Source organism: Coregonus lavaretus (genome assembly GCF_964263955.1).
Source record: "Coregonus lavaretus genome assembly, chromosome: 7".
Taxonomy (NCBI): Eukaryota; Metazoa; Chordata; class Actinopteri; order Salmoniformes; family Salmonidae; genus Coregonus; species Coregonus lavaretus.
Window position 1 is genome coordinate 25,932,305 of NC_139994.1, and position 23,146 is coordinate 25,955,450.

At 42.3% G+C, this 23,146-nt stretch overlaps 1 protein-coding gene across 2 annotated transcripts; it reads right to left on the reverse strand.

The window, feature by feature from the left end:
- Positions 1-23,118, reverse strand: LOC311132967 (CDC42 small effector protein 1-like). 2 transcript variants are annotated; one of them, XM_084166366.1, is made up of 5 exons: positions 22,974-23,118; positions 9,401-9,695; positions 4,127-4,231; positions 2,475-2,546; positions 1-2,073 (listed from the first exon to the last, which is right to left on the reverse strand). In XM_084166366.1, the coding sequence occupies exons 2-4, from the start codon at positions 9,572-9,574 to the stop codon at positions 2,478-2,480; spliced, it is 348 nt and encodes a 115-aa protein (XP_084022492.1). In that variant the 5' UTR covers positions 9,575-9,695; positions 22,974-23,118; the 3' UTR covers positions 1-2,073; positions 2,475-2,477. The 2 variants fall into 2 exon arrangements, with proteins under 2 accessions (XP_084022492.1, XP_084022491.1); XM_084166365.1 differs by lacking the exon at positions 22,974-23,118 and having other exon boundaries at positions 1,986-2,073; positions 4,127-4,228; positions 9,401-9,652.
- Positions 23,119-23,146: the final 28 nt, after the last annotated feature.

A 23,146-nucleotide genomic window follows, 5' to 3' on the forward strand; every position in this document is an offset into this window, starting at 1 on the left:
GGATTTTTAATGAATTTATTTGCAAATTATGGTGGAAAATAAGTATTTGGTCAATAACAAAAGTTTCTCAATACTTTGTTATATACCCTTTGTTGGCAATGACACAGGTCAAACGTTTTCTGTAAGTCTTCACAAGGTTTTCACACACTGTTGCTGGTATTTTGGCCCATTCCTCCATGCAGATCTCCTCTAGAGCAGTGATGTTTTGGGGCTGTCGCTGGGCAACACGGACTTTCAACTCCCTCCAAAGATTTTCTATGGGGTTGAGATCTGGAGACTGGCTAGGCCACTCCAGGACCTTGAAATGCTTCTTACGAAGCCACTCCTTCGTTGCCCGGGCGGTGTGTTTGGCATCATTGTCATGCTGAAAGACCCAGCCACGTTTCATCTTCAATGCCCTTGCTGATGGAAGGAGGTTTTCACTCAAAATCTCACGATACATGGCCCCATTCATTCTTTCCTTTACACGGATCAGTCGTCCTGGTCCCTTTGCAGAAAAACAGCCCCAAAGCATGATGTTTCCACCCCCATGCTTCACAGTAGGTATGGTGTTCTTTGGATGCAACTCAGCATTCTTTGTCCTCCAAACACGACGAGTTGAGTTTTTACCAAAAAGTTATATTTTGGTTTTATCTGACCATATGACATTCTCCCAATCCTCTTCTGGATCATCCAAATGCACTCTAGCAAACTTCAGACGGGCCTGGACATGTACTGGCTTAAGCAGGGGGACACGTCTGGCACTGCAGGATTTGAGTCCCTGGCGGCATGTCTGTTACTGATGGTAGGCTTTGTTACTTTGGTCCCAGCTCTCTGCAGGTCATTCACTAGGTCCCCCCCCATGTGGTTCTAGGATTTTTGCTCACCGTTCTTGTGATCATTTTGACCCCACGGGGTGAGATCTTGCGTGGAGCCCCAGATCGAGGGAGATTATCAGTGGTCTTGTATGTCTTCCATTTCCTAATAATTGCACCCACAGTTGATTTCTTCAAACCAAGCTGCTTACCTATTGCAGATTCAGTCTTCCCAGCCTGGTGCAGGTCTACAATTTTGTTTCTGGTGTCCTTTGACAGCTCTTTGGTCTTGGCCATAGTGGAGTTTGGAGTGTGACTGTTTGAGGTTGTGGACAGGTGTCTTTTATACTGATAACAAGTTCAAACAGATGCCATTAATACAGGTAACGAGTGGAGGACAGAGGAGCCTCTTAAAGAAGAAGTTACAGGTCTGTGAGAGCCAGAAATCTTGCTTGTTTGTAGGTGACCAAATACTTATTTTCCACCATCATTTGCAAATAAATTCATAAAAAATCCTACAATGTGATTTTCTGGAGAAAAAAAATCTCAATTTGTCTGTCATAGTTGACGTGTACCTATGATGAAAATTACAGGCCTCTCTCATCTTTTTAAGTGGGAGAACTTGCACAATTTGTGGCTGACTAAATACTTTTTTCCCCCACTGTATGAAAAATGCGTGCTTGTCACAGCACTATAGGAAATAGATGGGCTCAATTTCCATCATTCACTACTTATAAGGCATTATAATCGTTACAGGCACAACACTTAAAAGGGCACAAGCGCACACCACTTTGAGTCAAGAATAAAGAACACCTGTTTGTTTGTGTTACTGCAAGAGCAGTATCACACTTGTGAGATGGTCTTGTTAGAGAAATGTCTTGTCAGAGAAATATGAAATGTTCGGACAATCCCTTGCTTGAAACTGAGACAAATGGGAAAATCCGTATCCGCCAGTAGCCGGATACCTCCTATGTTTTATCAAAGCAAACTAAAACCCACAAACAATCTCGTCCAGTCCCCAGTGCTGAGTGAGAATCCAGGGTACTTTCCCTCTTCAAGGCAGGAGTCATGTTCCATTTGAAACTGGTGATGGGGCTAAAAGGGATTCTGGGAAATGAATTCATCTTTTTGGATCTTTCTTTTTTATTCTGCCATTTGCGGTGATCATTGTGGGCCTAAGTGCAATATGCTGAGTTGGTCCATGCAGGTTGGCTTGAGGCTGGGTCCGAGGAAGGGGAAATGAGGAGCTCACATCGAGTCTCTGGATTGGTCCATATGTCTGAAACCGCAAGAAAACCTAATGTCATTGGAGAGCAGCAATTTCTGAATAAAAAGTCAAACCTTGTTGAATAATATCATCAGATACAAACAAAAAAAATCTTAAAGAGTATGTAGTTAACTGTTTAAAAAAAGTTTTCCTAGAACTTATGTTGAGTTCATTGTCAACTTTTGGGGAAGTACAAAAGATAGGGAGAGTCATCCATTAATATCCTATTCACATTGCTTGACAAAAAATTCCCCCATTTCAAATAAACTAATCAAGATGAACACTTCCAGTTGGACTTTCACAAACTTTCCCCAGAATTTCATCATATTTATTTAACCCCATAAAAAAGTATGATCCAAAGATTGAGTGTGTGTGCACAAGTGTGTGTACTGGAGTATATAGAGTGTACTTACTGGCTATAAGAGGCTGCTTCTGCCATTGGTGCTGGGTCCTTTGGACCTCATCTGTTCCTGGACTGACCCTGACTGCAGAGATGACAAGAACAAAATGTCAGTCACACAAATATCACTCCCTGGTAGAATAATGTCAAATACAGTGGCGTATCAGCCAGCAAGAATCGAGGACATTGACAATCTGACCTGCTTTCTGGTATTATATGACATGTAGTCAGTTGTGTCACAAAAGTGTTATTAAAGAGTTGGTTGACAGCACCTGCATAATACTGTGACAACACTGTGGTTGCTAAGTAAGAGCCCTTTGCTCACTCACAACGGTGTGATATGTTTATATTTCATGTAGCCCCACAATCCCTAGCGGAAGTAAATAGTTGATGGATAAGCTAGAGGCGTGTATGTGGAAATACAAACAAACTTTGCAACATTAGAACACTGTGCATGAAAACTTAAACCAAACCAGTAGTCAGAACACTGACGGCGCAGAAGGTGAGGCAGTGTCAAGATTACACAGAGATGTTTTGTAATGGCGTTATGTAATAATTCTGCACGATAAGATATAGGCAGCAGTGGAAATAAGGTATACCCAAACGCACTTCAGCCCAGCTTAAACAAAAGGCAGCAGTGTTTGTCTAGCACGCCTGTTTGCACTGTTCCAGTGCAATGACTCCAATTAAATGGGATTTGTTTCATTATCAGGATTTGTCATTGTTCGCAATGGAGCCGCCGGCTTAGTGCAAACACAAAACATATACGTCTCTCATTCGGCATTAAAGCTCATTAATGCATTTAAAGGTCGTCAATGCTAAGCAAACAAGACTTGGTCACTGGTGAGTTGACTTGGTTTTCAGCGGGATGTCAGAGTTCCCCTTTAACAGGCACAGGAAGGAGCTCTTGTTTTGGGTTCCTGTGCTAGACGATTGGGGTAATCCTTTACCAGTGTTGCAGGACACAGAAGGGGCCTTTCATTTAGCAGCCAAGGCCTTCCAGCTGTGTCCCCTGTCACTGTCCCTTCTCTGTGTGCCCTCTGGAATCACTCCCAGGGAGGGAGGAGGGACTGAGCAATAGGGTCTAGGGAACATCATGGGCATGATGTGGTAGGGAGGGGGTCCATTTCAGGGCCTGTGTTTCACAGGAACACTACTGTATCTTGCACAGGGTGAGCCTTGTTCAAAAGTGGGGCTGCAGGTGGCTGGCTGGAGATGGGCCAGTTAACTGAATGTCTATAAGCCAACGGGGGTGGGACTAGTGTAGCAGTTAACATATCAAAGCTTCATTCGTGTTTTTGTATTCATTTTTGTCCAAAGAAAACCGATACCAATTCCCTGGATTGTACCATGTTGCATTGATATGTTTTACGCAATATCCTCCATTTCACCTGCATTTAATTTGATACAATTTTGCTGCAGACAAGACTTGATCCAAGTGTTGAAATAACAGTTTAGGTAGGGTGCAAATTGAACTAATTTGACATGCACTTTAAGTGTAAAGCAAAGAACAAATAACAGAAGCATTCACTATGAGCAGCCCAACGGCAATTGTTAGAGATGGATCTGTCATGATTACTGACTGACCTATCATTCTTCTAAACACTGACTACGAAATGTGTAAAAGGATGATTTTTATTAAAGTAGCCAAAACCTTATACATACCGGCGGCAAACCTTCTGCCATCTCCCCAGAGCCAATGTGTGTGAGGTGCATAAAGTTTGTGGGCTCTCCGATCATGCTGCGGTCAATCTTCCTCCTCTTCTTCTTCTGAAACAAATGCATAATGCAGGAGGTCAGTGGCCAGTGACCTATAGTAATTAAAATATGGCTAGGCAACTGCATAGCACAGTGGCTGTGCAACCAAAATGAATGCAAAAAGAGATTTTACTTCAGAAGATGCTCTGAAATTACAACATAAACATGCACTTAATCAAACAATGATTGAACATTTTTCTGTCTCCAAATAAGCAGCTTATATTATTAGAGACGCAGGAGAGGAACGCTTATTTGGTTATAGGTGTATACCATGAGGTGGTCTTTGATCATGGGTTGAAATGCTATAGAACAAACAGAAGTTGATTCTGGATAGTAAACAATGTCGAAAAAGCCTCTGTGCAAAGAACTTCCAAAAGTAATCATGTAGTGGAAAAAATTTAAGCCTTTTTTTTTTTTTACTGCTTATGTCTAACAACAATAAAACATTATATTGCGATGCGTAAGCCATAAAAAATAAAGGCTTTTTAATTTTCCACTATATTGTTAGTTTATCATCTCCAGATGCAGACTGGCAGATGCCATTTCCATTGACCAGCATATAGGCCAACCTTTAGCTATTTTAAGTGTTACATAAGCAACGTTGACTGATGTTTACATCAAAAGAAACAAAAACATGCTGCTGACCAAACATTAAACCCTGTCATACAGTATCCTATGAGCTAGTCATGTAACTAAAACAAGGTAGACCACTGTGTGCGTGGCACATGTGGGTGACTTTCTTCTTGACGTCATCTTGAATTCTGAGGATCTGTTGGAGCATGCCTACATACCCAGTGAATCAGGCATTTTAAACACCCATTCTTGTTGCTACATTGGCATTGTAGAGGAAATCAGTCATTCCCACAGACTCATAAAGACAAGCTGATGACTATCCGCTAACATCAAAGCGGTGACCCAATCCTGCAGGTTCATGCTCTACAACATTCGCAGAGTACGACCCTACCTTACACAGAAAGCGGCACAGGTCCTAATCCAGGCACTTGTCATCTCCCGTCTGGATTACTGCAACTCGCTGTTGGCTGGGCTCCCTGCCTGTGCCATTAAACCCCTACAATTTATCCAGAACGCTGCAGCCCGTCTGGTGTTCAATCTTCCCAAGTTCTCTCACGTCATCCCGCTCCTCCACACACTCCACTGGCTTCCAGTTGAAGCTTGCATCTACTACACAACCATGGTGCTTGCCTACGGAGCTGTGAGGGTAACGGCACCTCCTTACCTTCAGGCTCTGATCAGACCCTACAACCAAACGAGGGCACTACGTTCATCCACCTCTGGCCTACTAGCCCCCCTACCTCTATGGAAGCACAGTTCCCGCTCAGCCCAGTCAAAGCTATTCGCTGCTCTGGCACCCCAATGGTGGAACAAGCTCCCCCACGACGCCAGGACAGCGGAGTCACTGACCACCTTCCGGAGACACTTGAAACCCTACCTCTTTAAGGAATACCTGGAATAGTATAACAGTAATCCTTCTACACCCCCCCCCCCCCCCCCTCCCCCACCCCCCCATAAAAAAAAAAGAAAAAAAAGGGTAGTTGTCCCACTGGCTATCCTAAGTTGAATGCACCAATTTGTAAGTTGCTCTGAATAAGAGCGTCTGCTAAATGACTTAAATATATTTCAGCAGGCATATTTTGCTCCCAAATTGAAATCAGTGAACACCCAACAATATAAGATGCCAAGAATTGAAATCAATGAACATAGGCGATCAAATCTTGTCCACATAAGGTCAATCTATACACTTTTGACATTCTTTGTCAATCAAGTAGGAACCTCTGTGTAGATCGACTTCTGAGTATCAATACGGCAATCAATTACAACTTAAACACTTTGCCGTTTGGTATTTCAGTCCTAGCAGCCCTTGAAACATTAAGAGGCATACCCAACCTAACCAAATACCCAGCTGGTTGGCATCCACTCTGAAGTGGCAGCCATGCAGGCCATGAGTCATACCAAACTCAGAACTATAATGTCGCTTAATTGGGAGGTATGCTATCCTGTGGCTGATTGATGGAAAGTCTAGCTAATTGGTCAGCTGTGTGTGCTACAAAAGAGAAAGTCGCTTAGCAACCCATTTTAGGAGATGCCTTCAGTATATGTTGTGTAATATCAACCATTTGGTGTCCGTAACCCTTTGGCATAGGCTATGCTTAGAAAAGTGGGTAGCAATTACATGACTGACATACAGGAAGTTAGGCATACCCAAACTACCAACATCTCATGAGAACATCAGTAAAACGGGTCTCAATACAGTCATCTTCCAAAGGTGGCACGTCACACAAGCCCCTACCCTTTCGAGACATGTAAATCCTTGCCTGTGTTTATTGAAAGTGACGTCTCTGTATTTTCCTCCCCCCACAATAGAACAAACACAGGCCCTAAAAAAAAGAAAAAAAAAGAGGACGGACGGAGGGAAAATGCCCTCCCACGGGACAGTGGCCCAGACCGCTTCCTCTCTCCTGAGCCCCCGGGTTCATTGTTGGCGAGTGGGAACGGACGGACACAACCCGCCATTACGCAACTCTCCCTGCAAAACCTGGGCCAGGAAAGAGTGAGGGTCAGGAAGGGTACAGCCCTGAGGAGGTCAAGGGTCGGCGGTCGCTTCTGGAGAGCAAAAGGGAAGTTCTTCCACTTTCCAGTGACACACTGATATTTTCTGACATCAATAGGACCTCTATACACCCATATAATGCTCGCTAGGATTCCATAAAATGTTTTGCTTTGAAACTGATGACATCAAGCAACTATAAGTCCAGGCATTATAGTTCCCTGAACAGATCAATACAATTGTTATGGTCATTAATTAACTCATCAGACTAGAATGTAAGATAGTAAGGACATGCTTATCCATACAGTGCGTCCCCATGCTGTGATACTTACATTACTGATGGACAAACAACTATGCATGTTGAATACATATAGTGCATTCGGAAGGTATTCAGACCTCTTGACTTTTCCACATTTTGTTACATTAGCCTTATTCTAAAATGGATTAAATAAATACAAATCCTCAACCTACACACAATCCCCCATTATGACAAAGCGAACAGTTTATTTTTAATTTTTGCAAATGTATTAAAAATAAAAAAAGATACCTTATTTACATAAGTATTCAGACCCTTTGCTATGAGACTCGAAATTGAGCTCAGGTGCATCCTGTTTCCATTGATCATCCTTGAGATGTTTCTACAACTTGATTGGAATCCACCTGTGGTAAATTCAACTTATTGGATATGATTTGTAAAGGCACACACCTGTCTATATAAGGTCCCACAGTTGACAGTGCATGTCAGAGCAAAAACCAAGCCATGAGGTCGAAGGAATTGTCCATAGAGCTCCGAGACAGGATTGTGTCGAGGCACAGATCTGGGTAAGGGTACCAAAACATTTCTGCAGCATTGAAGGTCCCCAAGAACATAGTGGCCTCCATCATTCTTAAATGGAAGAAGTTTGGATCCACAAAGACTCTTCCTAGAGCTGGCCGCCCAGCCAAACTGAGCAATCGGGGGAGGAGGGAGGTGACCAAGAACCCGATGGTCACTCTGACAGAGCTCCAGAGTTCCTCTGTGGAGATGAGAGAACCTTCCAGAAGGACAACCATCTCTGCAGCACTCTACCAATCAGGCCTTTATGGTAGAGTGGCCAGACGGAAGCCACTCATCAGTAAAAAGGCACGACAGCCCGCTTGGAGTTTGCCAAAAGGCACCTAAAGCACTCTCAGACCATGAGAAACAAGATTCTCTGGTCTGATGAAACCAAGATTGAACTCTTTGGCCTGAATGCCAAGCGTCATTTCTGGAAGAAACCAGGCACCATCCCTACGGTGAAGCATGGTGGTGGCAGCATCATGATGTGGAGATGTTTTTCAGCGGCAGGGACTGGGAGACTAGTCAGGATAAAGGGAAAGATGAACGGAGCAAAGTACAGTAGAGATCCTTGATGAAAATCTGCTCCAGAGCGCTCAGGACCTCAGACTGGGTCGAAGGTTCACCTTCCAACAAGACAATGATCCTAAGCACACAGCCAAGACAACGCAGGAGTGGCTTTGGGACAAGTCTCAGAATGTCCTTGAGTGGCCCAGCCAGAGCCCGGACTTGAACATCTCTGGAGATACCTGAAAATAGCTGTGCAGCGACGCTCCCCATCCAACCTGACAGAGTTTGAGAGGATCTGCAGAGAAGAATGGGAGAAACTCCTCAAATACAGGTATGCCAAGCTTGTAGCATCATACCCAAGAAGATCTGAGGCTGTAATCGCTGCCAAAGTTGCTTCAACAAAGTACTTTTTTAAAATGTGTATACATTTGCAACATAGAAAATGAAACCTGTTTTTGCTTTGTCATCATGGGGTATTGTGTGTCGATTGATGAAGGGGAAAAAACTATTTAATCAATTTTAGAATAAGGCTGTAACCTAACAAAATGTGGAGAAAGTCAAGGGGTCTAAATACTTTGAACTATGGGTCAACTGGTCAGTGAATTTTAATGGCTGGAATTCACCCTAAGTATAGTGAGAGTGCAATAACAAATTAAAGATGGCACTCTTTCAAGATATTGCTCAAGATGTGGATGCCACTGAACTGCAAGCTATAAAACGTCACCCGTTTAAAGATATCAGCCTGTAAGTGATTGCAGATGGAGTCTGAAAAACACCATAAATACATCGGCCTTTGCCAACAGATTTATTGGACTTTGATGCATTTAAAAGGGTCCCCCATAACATCTTGCCGTAAAATCTAATGGGTAAAGAGGTCTTCGGGCAGCGTTTCACTTTTGGCTGTTCTAAGCATGCATTTAGGACTCCCTTGATTGAATGCAACAGCCAAAAATACTTGTTTTCAAGTTCAAGTGTGTGGTCAGAGTAAGCTTGCTTGGCTGCCTGGGATGCCCAAACCTCACCTTTGGCTACAATACTTGCAAGACTTGCCAGGGACCTCCACAACCTCGGAAACACATCTTGGCAAGAGAGGGTTGAATAGAAGTGGTCAGGGTCTAATATAGAGCATGCTTGTGGAGTATAGTCCATAGTCTATTACTAGTCTCTATTCTAGTCCAATACATCTATTAGATGGGGAATTTTGTGAAACCTGACATAGAGAATGTTAGAGTAATGAGCATTTTATACCTCAACATGAGTAAATAAGTGGCAGCTGGCCCAGACTTACCGGTGGGGGTTTGGCCACCACGCAGCAGCCCATCTTGTGCCAGAACTCGCTCATTCCTGGGCTCCGCCGGTTCAGCGTCCTGCTCTCTGTCGCCGCCTTGCAGGCTGGTGAAGACAGGTAGCCCCTGCGACCCTCAATCTTGGGATAGTCCTGGTGCATCCAGATCCCTTGCATCAGATATCCAAAGTTGGTCAATCCCCAAACCCCACAAATATCAGGTCCTGATTCTCTCAAGCCTCCCAGTGTCCTAATCCTTCTTCGGTATCCAGTCGGATTCAAGTCCTTAGGGTTTAATCTGTTGAGACAGGAGTTTATTAAAATAATAGCCAATGTAATGTGAACATAGTCCTACTAGTTCTTCATTTTATTTTTATGCAACACCACTGCAATCCTAACCTCTTAAGGTAGAGGCATACTTTTGACTTGATTCTGCCCAAACCAGCGTCTTGTCTTGAACAGTGTTTTGCTCGCACTATTTTAAATAATGCAATTCTTTGAGTAAGTCTTCTTCTTATTCAAAGGGAGAAGTGCTACACGAGTGAAGAATTGAGTTGATGACACACTGAATCACAATGCCCCGTCCCTGAGATCTAAGACTCACTGTGTGGTCTGACCACCGAACACAGTGAGGGGCCAACTTCTTTTCCTGTTTCCAACATAAGGGAAGGTTTGATCAGACACGGATGGCCACACAAACAGGCATAACATGTCTAACATATAGCTTCACAAACAAGTGACAAGCACATTAGACATAGGAAAGACATTCCAAGGGTGAAAAACATCTGCAAACAGTAAGGACCAGTTGCCCTTGTCAGGACCTAAGCATCCTCCATTCACTTCTAGGTTGTTCCCATCTCTTCCCAGTTCCAGCCTTGCTAAGTCACATGAAGAAGCCAAAAGGATAACACACCGGAGGACCATCTCTGAAGCCATTTATATTCCCTCTTTGCAGTGTGAAAGAAAGTTCTGCCAAGACCATTATACACTTCATAAAGTTTGGTTTATACTACTTAGGTGTCGTCTTTGGTTTATTGCTATGTTTAAGGTTGTCACTGATGATCCGTTAAGCCAAATTAGAGCTGGGGCTTTCTTAGAGAGTAGCGGTGCCTTGGTTTCCGCCTGCTCCGAGGATTCTGCTTCTACAGGTTGTTTTCCACCACTGGGTTTGGACTTCAGTTTACTTTTGGGCCTGCTGCCGATCGTTTGATTTCACTTTTCATAATGACATGGCTCTCCTCCAGCTTTGCTTTATCGTGCCCAGTGGCTGTGTGAGATAGGGAGGAAACTGTTTAGGAATGTGTGTGTGTGGTGGAGAGTCTCCCTCTCTCTCTCGCTCACACACCTTTTCACAAGAACAAGCTCAAGCCTATACTCTCTCAAACCCGACACAAAAATACTGTAGAAATAACCTCCTTCAAACATTAAAATTAGCACATAGTTCTGGAAAACATTTGGGTGGGGCAAAGTAAGAGTAAAACTAAAGCACCACACACAGAGTGGGTTGCTTGATAGCACAAGCACATTGCTGGCATATGGGTATCACAGTGGTTTTAACAGGTAAGCTACTAGCCTGACATCACTTAGAGTCAACTGGCGGCTCACTGTATAGTTCAGTTACTAAAGTCTATTTGGTTAACAGTCATCAGGGCAGTCAGAAAGCTAGTATCCTGGTGTACAGTAAAAGCATCAGGGTTGTAGAAGATGGGCTGGTCAGTGGGTGTGGAGAAGTTCTCAACCCCCATGGCCCCTTGGGATAAGGTGGAAGTCTGTACACAGACTTATGATGATATAAGGGGCATGGATGGATGGCAAGGCAGGCAGTGCCAAAAACACTGGCCCATCATTATATCACCAAGGCCCTGCAGGCTGGCACAAGTCAAAACAGGAGACAGGCGTCTGTAGAGTTGAGCCACTAGTTGAGCCAGTCTTGCTCTGTGGGGTTCAGACAGGCAAAGTCTGGGTCTAACTTCTGTCTGCGTTGACCTCTTACCGTTTTCCCCCAGAGCAGGTGCACTTTTAAAAAAATATTATAGTGAGGACACACACAGGATTGTGAGAACACCATACTCGGAAGGAGGGCTAGAACTGTGAACTGTCTGTAGAACAGCACTGGGGCTCTGAATATCTCCTGTGGCACACTATTTAGAGGAGAGCAACCTCATGACCAAGCTTCCCATGATTCACAGCACGACAAGAACAGAGGAAGGGGGGGGGGGTAAGGACAAACTCGGGGCAGTTGAAATACTTGTCCCGTGACGTAAGGATTAACGGAAACTCCCACTTTGGGCTCATCTGGTCTCTGATGGCATGCTCATCATCTTGTATAAATAAACTGGGCTCTCCAGAGATCTGGGGCCATCTCGTTCTAATTTGAGGTTTCCACCGAAGAGCAATGATGAGCAGCGTAACCTCTTCAGATGAGCGCCAGTCCAGTTCTATTGAATTACTACTGGAGACTCATCTGTTAAAGTGCTGGAGAGAGCTTGATAAGATGGTGCTAATTGTGGATGTCTTCTTAGGACGCAGTCGTTTATTTGTTCAAGTACCATTGGCTACCCTGTGGGAACTGGGAAGAATCGTTCTGGGGACCCAGGGATTTTTCCCCCACCCAACTTCTTGTCTTACCATTAAAATGGCCAAGGTGGTTCTTCAGACAGTACAAAATGTACAAATGGTTGACAGTTTAATAGTTCTTAACCCTGTCAGGATCCCTTGAGACAATGCCTCTTCTTTGTGCCAAAACCCTCCAGCGACCTTCTATGAACGCATGTGTGTCTTCGCATCGACAGAGTGAGAACTCACAAAGTACAGTGAAAACTGAGGTTGTCTGAGAGTGTATTACCTTAGTGGATTTCAAAGTCAACTCTGTACAAAACACACATCATGGAATCCTCCTGCCCTCACTCACTGGACTCCTGTATCAGTCTAGATTTCACATGATCCTCAGTGTAGCCGAGGCTTCCCTGTTATCTGTGCTGAACAGACAGAAAAGCCAAAACAAGAAGGACAACAAAGAAGCACTGTGAGACTAACCTTATTAAATGACACTAAAACGTGACACGGCAAACACCACAATGTAGCTACAGTAGCAGAGAACACGTGATGCATCATGAATCCAATTTTCAAGTTTCTTCTCACCTAACCCAGTTAGGGGGAAATAAGAAAATAATGTTTTTAGACAAGATAACAACTTGACCTTTCTAAGAAGGCAGTTAGCAAAACCGCTATTCTCAGCATGGGTTTGTTCATTTCACAGTGATGCTTCTTCCTGGAAACGTATCAAACACTGACATGGCTAAAAATTCCTTAGACATGCCAACATACTCCCCCTGTAAGAGATATGTTGCAAAACACACTTCACTACAGCCCTCTCTTCCAAATAGTCAGAATGAACAGCACATGTATATAACAACATCAACGGCTACTCTCATAGTCTGTATTCGAAAGAGACCATGGCTATAACTTACTGGGATTTAATTAATTGAGAAACAATACAACACACAAGAGGTAGTGTGATAAGAGATATTGATGAAAAAGATGCTCAATACTGACTCACAACCAGCTCACAACACACACACACACACACACACACACACACACACCAAGGCTAGTAGAGAGTAACCTAACAATGCGATAACTAATTAATAGATCCAGCTCTAACAGCACTACATGTGAGCTGGCAAAGAAGATACAATGGAGATTGGAGAACCTTAGGGTTCATACACTGGTTGTGATCCTCGAATCTCAACTCATTCAATGCAAGCCTTAATGCTCAAATCAGTTTTGTTTTTCCAAATTAGTTTTGGAATACTGACTGTCCAAACAGCAAGTTACAAGTGACCAAATCGGATGTGTGTGTTCAAACAGCAGTCATTTGCTGACATGGCTATGCTTGTTGTCATATACTGAACAAAAATATAAATGCAACAATTTCATTGATTTTACTGAGTTACAGTTCATATGAGGAAATCAGTCAATTGAAATAGATTCATTAGGCCCTAATCTATGGATGTTACATGACTGGGCAGGGGCACAGCCATGGGTGGGCCTGGGAGGGCATAGGCCCACCCACTTGGGGAGGCAGGCCCAGCCAATCAGAATGAGTATTTACCCACAAAGGGGCTTTATTACAGACAGAAATACTCCTCACTTTCATCAGGGTAGCTGGTCTCAGACGATCCCACAGTTGAAGAAGCCGGATGTGGAGGGCCTGGGCTGGCGTGGTTACACGTGGTCTGAGGTTGTGAGGCCGGATGGACATACTGCCAAATTCTCAAAAATGACATTGAGGCGGCTTATGGTAGAGAAATTAACATTAAATTCTCTGGTAACAGCTCTGGTGGACATTCCTGCAGTCAGCATGCCAATTGCACGCTCCCTCAAACCTTGAGACATCTGTGGCATTGTGTTGTGTGACAAAACTGCACATTTTAGAGTAGTGTTTTAATGTCCACAGCACAAGGTGCACCTGTGTAATGATCATGCCGTTTAATCAGTTACTTGATATGACACACCTGTCAGGTGGATGGATTATCTTGGAAAATGAGAAATGCTCACTAACAGGGATGTAAACAAATTTGTGCACAACATTTTAGAGAAATAAGCTTTTTGTGCTTATGGAAAAAATTGCTGGGATCTTTTATTTCAGCTCATGAAACATGGGACCAACACTTCACATGTTGCGTTTATATTTTTGTTCAGTGTAGTAACAACGGGTGTGTGCGCAGTGGTGTAGGCTGATTGGAGGTGGTTCTCGTGCTTCCTATCATTCAGAAGTTATGTAGCAAGCTAAGGTGACTCACATGCCTGCCATGGACGTTTTCCAGTTGCTTTGAATGTTCAAAATCATTGTGTAAGAACGATTTTAAAGCCTGTTTAGCTTTGTAGTACATTCACTAATTTGTTTGTAAACAATTAACAAGCTAGTTAGCTACCAAGTCATGTTCTTGTCAAACTGTCAACAGAGTAGCTAGCAAGCAACAAAATATGCCAAATAACACTAAAACCACTTGAGGGCAAATAAATCAGATTTGACTGTTCAGACAAGTCACAACGCCAGGAATCAGATTTGTATTAGACTTCAAACCACCTACGAAGGTCGTTTGAAATGTGGCTTGAAATATCTGATTCTATGTGGCTTTTGGCTGTTCAGACTGCAGGAAAAAGAGATTTGAATATGCAAAGAAATAGGATTTGAGTTACTTCAAACTGCCAATGTGAACAAGGCTTATTAGCAACAACAATGTTGAGACTAAAATGCACTGTATGATACCCTTGTTAGCTGGTTACATGTTTTAAAGCGGCAATCTGCAGTTGAAACAAAGCGTACTACCCGCCACTTTTTCAGTAAAAAGCTGAGGGATGGGGCTGGAGAAATGTAAACACTCAAATTCATAGACAGAGCATCCATGATATCCACATAGTGTTAACAGTGTTGAGGCTATACAGTGTTTACAAACATTGGAGTAAAACAAGCTTATAGTTTGGGTTCTGATGGGGTACGACAATTGAACTAAGCTTGAGGCATTTACAAGATATTCTTCAAGACTCAAATGGGTACATATCCTTTTATTTATAAGTTTAAAAAAAGGTATGTAACAACTCCAGATTGCCCTTTTAATGGTCACACACAGTTATTAGATTACATGCTCAATAGTTACACCCCTATACTATAAACATTTGCAAATGCAAGAGTCCTGCCAGCTACCTACGTACGAACCGGGTCAAATCTTGGATGTGGGTCAGTGGCTCACTGTCAAGAGAGGAGAGGAAAAGGAGGGGAGTGGTCTTTGACGGAGGAATTACAATGAGGCCTTTTCACGGGGTCTGGTTAAAACTTTCCAACTGGTTAACGGCACCTTTAAAAATTGTCTGACGTCAGTTTTCAATTAACGGCTTAAGAACAACATGGCTCTTTCACTGAATCCAGTGCACTGCCATCCACGATTAGATGGATGGTTCAGCTGTTTATATTTGTATTGGAACGCTGAGGTCTTTAAGACGGTTGCTTTAAATCGAGAAATGCATCAGTGTAGTGATGCCTGCCTAGCACTAAATTAAAAGCAGGTAGGCCTACATTGATATAGTAGGTGATGATAGGTCTCTTCAAAATCAAGTTAGATGTTTTCAGGTCTGAAAGAGGTCTAGTGTTGAGATGTGTCCATTGTCCACATCATCTGTTGTGTACAGTCGTGGTCAAAAGTTTTGAGAATGACACAAATACTAATTTGCCATGAAAATGAACTTAATCCCAAAAAAACTTTTCCACTGCATTTCAACCCTGCCACAAAAGGACCAGCTGCCATCATGTCAGTGATTCTCTCGTTAACACAGGTGAGAGTGTTGACAAGCACAAGGCTGGAGATCACTCTGTCATGCTGATTGAGTTAGAATAACAGACTGGAAGCTTTAAAAAGGAGGGTGGTGCTTGAAATCATTGTTCTTCCTCTGTTAACCATGGTTACCTGCAAGGAAACACGTGCCGTCATCATTGCTTTGCACAAAAAAGGGCTTCACAGGCAAGGATATTGCTGCTAGTAAGATTGCACATAAATCAACCATTTATTGGATCATCAAGAACTTCAAGGAGAGAGGTTCAATGATAGATAAACATTATTTTAATAGCAGGACACTGTAAAGTCCATTATCCTGCTGAAGAGTATGAATTAGGCTGTTTGAGAAGGTTTGAATCCTAAGCAACCTGCCTACACATTGTTTGAAGTACAATAGACCAACATAGTTACTGTAGTAGGTCAAAGCTATGTACTGCAAAACCTTTGTAGAGCATTTATATTTTTTTGCCTTCAGACCAATGCCTACTTCTCATGTAAAACAGTTTTTTGTTTCTAATTTCCATGGTTTTTACACCAGAAGGTGATTATACAAAATTATACTACAACATAACACAGCAATAAAAGCAAATTAGCCTATCTCAGAGGTAGAAAGAGAGAGAGTGAAAGTCTGACTGGAGATCCTCTCAGAGCAGAGATGACACCTTACGCTCAAACAGATTTGACTTGGTGCTTCAATGGGGATGTTGGCTAGAAAAACAAGAAATGTACAGAAAAAGGTTTAGTGTCTAAATTGTACATTTAAAGCTTCCCTGAAACAGGAGCAAGAAAATCTGTGCATTATCTTTTTTCAATTGGAATGCAGTTCTATTCAATCCACATCTATACTACTACTACAATTCGCGTCCTTTTTTTTGCGGGCTTCCAGGCATTTACTAATTCATCAACATGGACGTCGGCATGAAGACTATCTGGCTTGTTGGGCATTCGTGGATCCACTACTTGGAGAAGCATGCCAGGGCGGTCAGAAAGCATCACAACCTCTCCCTTGACTACTGTCACATTAGGCGGCTCGGAAAGCGAGGAATGAAGTGGGGTAAACTGCTCCATGATGTCAGGTGCTGCTGCTCCCCCTGACATCACAGTCATCCACCTCGGTGGAAATGACTTAGGACACACAAAGGGGACAGCCCTGGTGCATCAGATGAGAGCTGATTTGGAGGTAGTTATCCGAATGTTCCCAGAGACAAAGGTGGTCTACCGCAGAGGCGGCGTTGGATGTTCCAGTGGGAGGACATCAACAAGCGCATAGAGATGGCCCGGCGCTCTGTCAACCACCTGGAGTTTGCATTTCTCAGTGATAGGCGCCCACAATCCGCCACAGCACTGCATCCCTGGGCAGTACCGTAGGGATGGCGTGCATCTCACGCAGTAGTACACACCTCCAGTCACTGCCACTCCACGAACCCAAAGGCTCTTTTAAGAGCCACCTAATAAATGAAAATAAGTGTGTATGTCGGGAGGGGGCTGTCAAAACCATAAACCAAATAATGGTCAAAATGTATCCTCCGGGAGGCGAACTCACAATCTTCAGATCCACAGGCAATAACTCTAACCATCGCACTACGAACCCTGTTCTTAAAACATTGACGTCGACAGACCATTTAAAAAAATGGACAGTCTGGAGGCGTTCGTTCCAAAATGATTTTGTTAATTCACTCAGTACTTATCGAACATTTATTTATCTTGCTTAGTTAAAATACAATAGTCTAAAACAGTTGATTTGTTGAAAACAGACTCCAAACCAAGTTAGCAAGCATGTCATTTTATTTTGACTTCGCACAGCAGGTCGCACAATTTAAGCAAGCAGAAGGGGTTCGATTAATCTGGCCCGGGGTACACTGGGCTATGGACCATCACGTCATCGGGCGAAAGCGGGGAGGGAAAGCAGATAAAGCATTTTTATCAAAAGCAATTACTTTTGCATGTGAAAACACAGAATCCGACTCATTACTACACGTGCTTAAATACGTGACTTTTGTTTTGAGCCAACTTCGCCGTCGGACAGAGTCTCAGTTCAGTTGTGCACTGCAAGTTTGAGCACCTGGCTCATGCCCAGCAGGCATCCCGGTTCCAAATCGAATGCAATCAACTTTCAGCCAGTGCAAAACACGCCTACAGGGCGCCCGGAGCGAGATTAATCGAACCCCCTCAATGATTCTGATGTTGTTTTACCTGGGTGCACCGTGTGCAGCACCCGCATCTCCGACTACTTTTTACTTGTGGATGGCGACTTCAGATTTTCTGGGAACAAACTGAAAAGTAACTTGACACTGTGTTAATCAGTCAGCACAAATTTGTATTATAATAATGACAAGCTGGAATTTATTCGACAAACATGTTTGATGCTGTCAGTCGAGTCTGGTAAGTTGTCTGATGCTAGCATGCATTTGCAAACTTGCAGTGCACAACTGAACTGAGACTGTTTACATGTGCGTTTAGGGTTCAACCATTGACTATATTAGGGCTGTCCAATAAAAGAGTAATCTGTTCTTTCAACCAATCGATTGGTCTAATTTTAACATATTTTTCCCATATATAGACATCCTATGTTTTTTATTCAAATCAACTATATGCACTGAGCTTGTCTGATGCTTTAAGCGCACTGTTTGATGAAATAATTAAGACATACAAATGACTAGAGGGAGTCCGACCGCAATTGATTTGACTGTGCCGGGCCGGGCTCAGAGTGTTAACTCAGTGTTCAGTGTTAGCCTCTACGGGATCGGTGTCCCGTATACGGGACGGTTGAGCTAATGTGATTAGCACGACTGTTGTAAGTAACAGCAAACTTTCCAGGACATAGACATGTCTTATATGGGCAGAAAGCTTAAATTCTTGTTAATCTAACTGCACTGTCCAATTTACAGTAGCTATTACAGTGAAAACATACCATGCTATTGTTTGAGGAGAGTGCACAACAACAAAAAACTTAACACGGCAACTGGTTTGATACATTCACCTCTGAAGTTAAATAATGTATTTACATTCAGTAATCTTGCTCTGATTTGTCATCCTAAGGGTCCCAGAGATAAACATTTAGCATAGTTTTGTTTGATGAAATCCATTTGTATATGCAAATGTAGGAACTGGGTTCTACAGTTTGAACCCCTGCTGTCTCTGGCTCCACACCCACCTCGCCCGGCCATCTAGATGTGTGAAGGTTAGTATATAAGCTAATGATCCATCATGTATGACATTCCTGGGAGTGTGTAAACTTACATTTTGTATTACCATATCATTTTTGTATGTTCTCTATAGTTATGTACTTGAAAATGTAATCAATTGACCAATTCGGCACATTTGGGCAGACTTGATACAAAATAGTCCAGTATTGCAATGCTTCACTGGATCAATCTGAAACTTTGCACATACACTGATGGCATCTAGTGGCCAAAATCTAAATTGTGCCTAAACTGCAATATTATATTGTGGCCTTTCTCTTGCATTTCAAAGATGATGGAACAAAAAAACAAAAAAACTAAAATGAAAGTTTTTTGTTTGTATTATCTTTTACCAGATCTAATGTGTTATATTCTCCTACATTAATTTCACATTTCCACAAACTTTAAAGTGTTTCGTGGTCCTCTGTAGCTCAGCTGGTAGAGCACGGCGCTTGTAACGCCAAGGTAGTGGGTTCGATCCCCGGGACCACCCATACACAAAAAAATGTATGCACGCATGACTGTAAGTCGCTTTGGATAAAAGCGTCTGCTAAATGGCTTATTATTATTATATTATTTCATTTAAAATGGTATCAAGAATATGCATATCCTTGCTTCAGGTCCTGAGCTCCAGGCAGTTAGATTTGTGTATGTCATTTTAGGCGAAAATTGGGTCAGATCCTTAAAAGGTTAAAAAGAAATGACAGTGAGTGACTGTGTGACTAGCACCCGTTGTCCCTCTTTCCTCCCTGCTGCAGCGACCACCACAGAACATCAACAGTGTTTATCACGCTGTCAGTGTTGCTTAAGCTGTTACCGAAATCCCTCATTTGTTGAGGAAAGACATTCCCTATCCTCAACCCTTGCTCTCTTTACGTGACACATGTATGTGTCGCGTGCACGTGACTATTAGGGCCTGACCTATAGTATATCATAATCACATCAATAAATTGGTTATAACTACCTCTGAACACTGTAACAGCAAAATGGATGCTGATGACGTGACAAATAAACATCAAACGGGGGAATGTTTGGTTGCTCGCGAGGTAAAAGGGAAAGTCAGATGTGTAGAATAAATTTGACTAGTTGTGGAAAATACTGGAGATCAAGAAAAATAAGGGAAGGAGCAAGCGCTGCGTGCATATTATGTGTGCCAAACAGGTGCTCTTAGATTCCAATATAGTTTTTCTGACCGTTTGGAACAACGTAAACACAAAATAAATTATAAGCATACCAGGCCTACAGCTCGATGGTAGAAATACAAGGCTGCTATACTAACCATACTAATGATAATGACAGTACTTATTATAATGACGATCATAATAATAACAACAATAAGAAGGAGATCAAGAAAAAGGAGGGTTATTATTTTAAATATAATTTTTTGGACAATTTGGAAGTATAAACACTAAATACATTATAAGTAATACCAGAGGCTGTTCTAACTAGAGTCTTTATTACAGCAGAGCAAATATTTCAAAAAGCCGAATTTATTAAATTGTTTATCCGACATTTTGTGGTTGCGTGAGGCTTCCTGCTCCTATTAAACAAACACTCAAACAGGCAACACAAGCAGGATCAGTCTTATTTCTGTAGATATACACTACCAGTCAAAAGTTTTAGAACACCTACTCATTCAAGGGTTTCTTTATTTTTACTATTTTTTACATTGTAAAATAATAGTTAAGACATCAAAACTTTGAAATAACACATATGGAATTATGTAGTAACCAAAAAAGTGTTAAACAAATCTAAATATATTTTATATTTGAGATTCTTCCAATAGCCACCATTTGCCTTGACAGCTTTGAACACTCTTGGCATTCTCTCAACCAGCTTCATGAGGTAGTCACCTGGAATGCATTTCAATTAACAGGTGTGCCTTCTTAAAAGTTAATTTGTGGAATTTCTTTCCTTCTTAATACGTTTGAGACAATCAGTTGTGTTGTGACAAGGTAGGGGGGTATACAGAAGATAGCCTATTTGGTAAAAGACCAAGTCCATATTATGGCAAGAACAGCTCAAATAAGCAAAGAAAAACGACAGCCCATCATTATTTTAAGACATGAAGGCCTGTCAATATGGAACATTTCAAGAACTTTGAAAGTTTCTTCAAATTTATGCAGTCGCAAAAACCATCAAGGGCTATGATGAAACTGGCTCTCATGAGGACCACCACAGGAATGGAAGACCCAGAGTTACCTCTGCTGCAGAGGATAAGTTCATTAGAGTTACCAGCCTCAGAAATTGCGGCCCAAATAAATGCTTCAGAGTTCAAGTCACAGACACATCTCTTAGTTCTTAAATGGACGATCAATTATACATTTAATCAAACCTGTTGCCATTACAAACGTATTTCAGTCGAGAAGGTGGCAAGCCTAATGGTCACTTTATGGACGCTGTAGTCTCGTTCTTTTCCGACACCTAGAATTGAGCTAGGTTTGGGCAGGAAATAGTATTCTTTCCTAATGCTATCAACCATGTTAAAAATCAGGTTTAGATATGATGGTAGAGAGATTTGAATTTAACACTGAACTTCAATCAATCCCTACTATAGTAACGCCGATTGACGCGACTATAATAATAATAATAATAATATAGAGAGAAAATGCTAAATGTTCTCTCTTCACCCCCACTACTTAGGTCGCTAATGTGACAGTGTACATTGGTGTGCCCTTTTAAAGAATGGAGCAACTTGAACCTTTATACATTCCTATCTGCAACAAGGACAAATTAAAATGTATAGGAAAGAATGCAGTTAATGTAACAGTGGGATCCTCGACCTCCATGACTCAATACAGCTAGTTTGACATTTCCTGCCATCTTTGTCGGAATTATCAACCCCCCTGTGTGACGAGTCATAGGTTACACCACAGAGTTCCACACTAGCAGGGGTAAAGTACACTCCCCACATGCCAGGCTCAGCTGTGCATGTTGGCTGTTCTGATCACCTCAGGCATGAACTGAAAACCCTAACAAACCAAAGACAGACAGAATTCCCCTGGCCCTGCATAAAGTTGATATACTCTTTTTACTTTACTTCTACCATTTGTTACACATACATATAGTTTCCTATTATCATACCAAAGACCGGCAGTAAAGACAACCTCAAAATCCAGTTGTTGGAATTTGAGGTGCGGTAAACTAGAGATCTGAGAAATAGTAAACAAAACTGGATAATGCATTGTTTGATTAAGATATTTTTACAGGACGGCTTTTCTCATAATTAGAAATGTAATGAAAAAGGACACCAAAGCTATGTGGGATCACCCACAGTGTAGCGATCCTGGCTATATGAGCCACGTTACAATTCCCACCAAATGGATTAACCCTATTGGCGCGATGCTTAGGGTGCGACCCTGGTTCGCTTTCCTTCCGTTCGCTACAATATTATCAAGCTGAAGAACTCTCAACATTGAGGTTGGAGCACAGAGTACTGAAGAGAAGCCAAATCCAGCCCTGACCAACGGGTTTCCCATAGTGGAGAAGTAATAGTCTGAGGGAGTATGAGACCATTTCCAGTCTCATCCCACAACTATGCCCTCCTGAAAATAGACCACAATGGCTTACTTTACCCCATGCATTCAACAGACTTTGAACCACTGTCGCCAGCCTGACTTCCTTAAAAGTCTTAGACCTCTAATTTGGAACTGCCCAGAAATGTGTTGTCTAGTCATGCACAGGCTATGCAATTTGTCAAGCGCTCTTCTCTTCGAGGAATGAATACTCACAGTGTCTAGTTTAAACATTAATGTAAGTGAACAATACACAACAGAATATTGAATGAAAGCTGAGAGAGGGCTTTAATTACTCTAGCCCTTGATCATGACTCCGTTCCATTACACATAAAAGTCATTGGACGAAGGCGTCTTCTGTATCGGGGAGTTTTGTTAAGAGCCCTGACACTCGGTCTGAACATTAACACGCATCGCTTGTGGTACGGTTTTGGAACAATGTAACAATGACCACGTACCCCCTTTCATTGACATAATTAGTTAGTAGGCTAGCCTACATGAAGAGGAAAGTCTCAATAGCGGCATAAATTTGGCGCTAACTTACCTCCGTTCTTAAATGTGCCCAAACAATTTGGATATCCAGTAGCAAAAGTATCCGCTTGCCTTTTCAAACACCAACGTATAGCACCATCCGCACGTATACTGTTTTTGAGGTGTGGTTCCAAGTTGTTCAATCAGGAAATTCAGATGTTTTAAAATATTTCTTCAAAAGCTTAT